Source organism: Eretmochelys imbricata, chromosome 5, assembly GCF_965152235.1.
Source record: "Eretmochelys imbricata isolate rEreImb1 chromosome 5, rEreImb1.hap1, whole genome shotgun sequence".
Classification (NCBI taxonomy): Eukaryota; Metazoa; Chordata; order Testudines; family Cheloniidae; genus Eretmochelys; species Eretmochelys imbricata.
In genome coordinates, this window is record NC_135576.1 from 51,148,464 (window position 1) to 51,152,482 (window position 4,019).

At 35.7% G+C, this 4,019-nt stretch overlaps 1 protein-coding gene across 1 annotated transcript; it reads right to left on the reverse strand.

Annotated features, from left to right (window-relative positions):
- Nucleotides 1–391: 391 nt before the first annotated feature.
- On the reverse strand, nucleotides 392–3,797 carry ANKRD34B (ankyrin repeat domain 34B). Its single transcript, XM_077817123.1, has 2 exons — nucleotides 3,569–3,797; nucleotides 392–2,960 (listed from the first exon to the last, which is right to left on the reverse strand). The coding sequence occupies exon 2, from the start codon at nucleotides 2,918–2,920 to the stop codon at nucleotides 1,373–1,375; it is 1,548 nt and encodes a 515-aa protein (XP_077673249.1). The 5' UTR covers nucleotides 2,921–2,960; nucleotides 3,569–3,797; the 3' UTR covers nucleotides 392–1,372.
- Between the last annotated feature and the right edge of the window lie 222 nt (nucleotides 3,798–4,019).

The following is a 4,019-nucleotide window of genomic DNA, read 5'->3' on the forward strand; positions in this document are numbered from 1 at the left end:
GCCAGGGGCTAGCAACCCATGAGAATATCACCTGGCCAACCAGCCAATCATGCTACCATGGATTAGGGGGCCCAGCTCAGGGTGTAGAAGAGCTAATGCCATGCTCTAAAATCTAGGGGGGTTGAGGCTAGCATTTGCTACAGATTGTTAGGTTCTGCATGAATGCAAACTATGCTCTTATCCTTTCCATGGGGCTAGTATTGCCTTCTCCAAGGGAGGAAGTGTTTTTGCAACAAAGGGGTGATAGGGATTGTAAATTTCAAATAGATAATAAATATACTTATACTGATGGCACAAAGCTAACTTTTTTTTGTTAGAAAACATTTTGCAATACTATTTGGATTAGGATTAAAGTTGCAACACCACAGATATCTACTGGATATTTCTAGAAGCAAGTATCTAGTTTCAGTATAATTCACAACCACCATGTTAATAAGAATAAACGATTTGTATAAAGTACGTGAAAATAAAATTTTAAAATGTACAGACTTTTAGAAGTGAGATGATAAAAGTGCCATATAAGAGCCAAATCCTAGAGTATCCGTAAAATTTGTATTTAAAAAAAAAAAAAGACAAAAGCAGAGTCGGAACTTTAAGTGGGAAAGAAACATACATGTTGGCAATCTTAAAGTATGACATTTTAGTCCAGCTCATGATGAAACAGTTATCTATTTCTTTAATAAGTTACTCCATTATTTAATATGCAGTATTTAAAAGCAATAATTCAGAAATACTCTTATTGATTGAATTAAATTGAAGCTGTCGCTTAATAAAAACATGAATTGTACATTATTTTGTATCAGTTTTGATGTCTGTTGTACTTTAGAATTGTAGCTATTTTGTATAATTTTCCCACATTAAGCCTGTTCTCTGCTCCTTAGGGGCTTGTAACTCCTACTAATCAGCTCCTGATAATAATTCCATCAATATAGGTAGAGGAGAACAGCTATCATGTAGTCTAATTCTCCACTGCCCTGCACTTTATGTAGTCACTTACATCTATGCAGAGTACAAACTGAGTGTAAAATGCTACCAAATCAGAATATAAGTGTTTTGTGTCAATGACTCACGAAGTATGGGGACACAGAGAATCATGTCCATAGTGTTTTAGTTTTCTATTATGAAAAATATGGTGAAAATATAATTTGTCATTTTGCAGATTATAGCAGCAGAGTAAATTTAGATGAACACACTTATTAGCTAAATCTAAGATGAAACTCATCCCAGAGTCCATCCAAGAGTCCCATGTTAAGGGCCTTTGTTGTGCAGAAGACCTTGTGTGGGCTCTCTGCTTTGGGATATATTTATTCCAAAGGAATAAAACTGCAAGTATGTACATGTTGTATAAATCTGTTAACACTTTAGTACCCTATTAAAAATTCACGAGTTGCTTAATCTGTTCAGTTTGTAATGACTGCCTCCTTACCAACATTTTGTTACTTTTGAACTCTTTGGGAAATGCAGGTGCTGTTGGAATTAGGGTTTTTTGTCCCAAAGAAACAATTCCAGAAATCTTGTTGCTAAAACTAATATCTGGAATTGGAGGATGAGGATTCACATTTAAAGGTGGAAGGAAACCTGGCCTAGTTTGGGCAATATGATCTAAAGAGAGGGCTCCTGACCCTCGTCTCTCTAAAACAGCATGGTTTCTCCTGTTCAGTGGACCAGGAGGCATGTTCTCTAGCAATTCTCTGGAACTTGATAACAAGGAGGGAGAAGGAGAGAGAATCTTTTTCTTCCCTAGAAGTGATTTGCTATCTTCTGTGGTAGCAGGACTCAGGCTAGTAGTTAGTTGAGAATCAGAGCTGTAGTGATTTGCCCCTAAACTTCTTTTTTGAACAATACTTCTCAGGGTTGAAACAAATCTCATTTGGACTGAATCTGAATCCTGATCTACAGGAATTTCACTCTGGCTATGGTTTCTCTCAGGATAAGGTGACTGAGAATTTATCTCCTCATATGACAACCGTTTTGAGCCAGTTTCATCAAAGATTTTCAACAAATGAGCAGGGTCTTTTACATCAATGCTTTGGTGTCTAGTAATATATCTCTTAGATAAGGCTAGTCCATTGACTTTCAGAGACAGTTCTTCCTCTGGAGTTATATCCTGAAGTTCTTCTTGTAAAGAGGAAATTTTATTCTGATGGAACAGAGAGCTTTTTATCCAAGACTCAGAATGCAGACGCTGCACTTGTGCCAGCTTGGGTCCTACATGTGTTAAATTTGGTTTTCTAGTAGGAGAGACTGGCTCAGATATATTTTTCATGCTTCCAGGCTGATCTGGTTCTTTAAAGCTAAAAAGAGTTTTTTCTGTTTCACATGAATTTGAAAGTGGAGATGTTTTAAGTTCTATTTCTGATGGGGAAGTGCAGGCAGTTGGAGACTGGCATTCCTCAATGTCAGTAGGAGGCACATTTAAATACTGTTTAGTTGTCTGCCTTCCAGATGGAGACTTGTCTGTTGTAATGATGATTACTTCTTTTCCTCTTGCTTTACAAGCATTTAGGAGAACTTTCAGGGTCTCTCGGTCTTCAGAGTTTACTGCATAAACAAGTGCAGAGTAACCAGAATGGTCTTGCAGACTTAGGTCAGCTCCATTTTTCAGCAACAAAGAAACCACTTCATGGCCAGCCTTTTCCAAGCATGCATGCATCAAGGCTGTCTTTCCAGATTTGTCCTGTATATTTGGATCTGCCTTATTTTCCAGCAAATATTTAACCATTTTTGCTTTGCTAACACTCTGCTGGTCCACATGCTGTGTCTTACAAGCAACCATTAAAGGTGTTTCACCTCGGTCGTTACTCTCATTAACGTATGCTCCACCTTCTAACAGCAGTCTTGTGAGGCGAAGTCTGCTTTGATAGACAGCTTTTATAAGGGAGTTCCCATCAATTGATACCTCTACTGATTCATCCATCATACCAGTCTTGCCCTTGTTCTTCCCTGGCTGTTGAAAACACCTAATTTTCAGAGAGAATGAATAGGAAAAAGATTAACCAGCCTATAATTTCCCTATTTGATAGTAATTTGTGAAAATAAATATCTTTCCATTTTCATGAACAAGCACAAAGTTTTCAAATATTAAATTATATTGCTATATCATCATTGATTTACATCTCTAAGGAATAACTGTTCCCTTTTAATGTTCATGCTTATTCAGTAGTAGCCTATATTACACCCCATACTGTATTCACAAAGTGATGCTAAACTCACTTACACTAGCTTTACACTGATTTCACTCATTTGACATTTGATATAATTCCACTCAGATTGGAGCTATTCCTGGTGTACACCAATGGACGCAAGATCAGAAATAATCCTACAGTATTTTCTCACATCAGCATTAGATATTATCACATTTCAAACACTTTTTTTTTTTGCATTGTGGTTTTCCCCAAAAAAATTCTATAAATTAAATCGAGTAAGTAAGTATAAACACAAATCTGGGCAATAATGGAACAACAAAATCAAATACTAATAAAATATATCTACATTAAGAAATTTACGTTAATGACTATTAGGAAAATTAGTAAACATCTAATACAAAACAATTCTGAGTGTACATTACCATCCTTGTGCTGCTTTGAAAATACACTCCTTAGGCTGAAATAGCAGTATTTGCGTGACATACAGTATGTTTCATCCATCTTGGGGCTCACTGGACTGAGAAGGATCAAGTACCTCAGCATATAATATCAACTCTAAAAGAAAACAAATACCTGATAACAAAAGTAAAATGTTGTGATATTTTAAACTCATGGAGTAGGAGTTCACTGTAATGAAAAATGTTGTGTCTTATTTTGTATTTACAGTAGACAAAGATATAACTAAAAGTAACTTAATTTTATGTTTAACCAAGGAGAGGTAAATTACTTCACCCCCACCCCCTGGAAATATTAACAATTTAAAGTATCAATATAGAGTCAACACAAAATCAGACAATTTAAAAAACTATTGAAAAAAGCGTTTACAATATAAGAGGAATAAAAATGTCTCTAATGTATCCTTTTCCATTTTTA

Bases quoted from the DNA above. Each gene is read 5' to 3' on its own strand.
- ANKRD34B (XM_077817123.1), bottom strand. From the start codon at position 2,920: ATGATGGATGAATCAGTAGAGGTATCAATTGATGGGAACTCCCTTATA.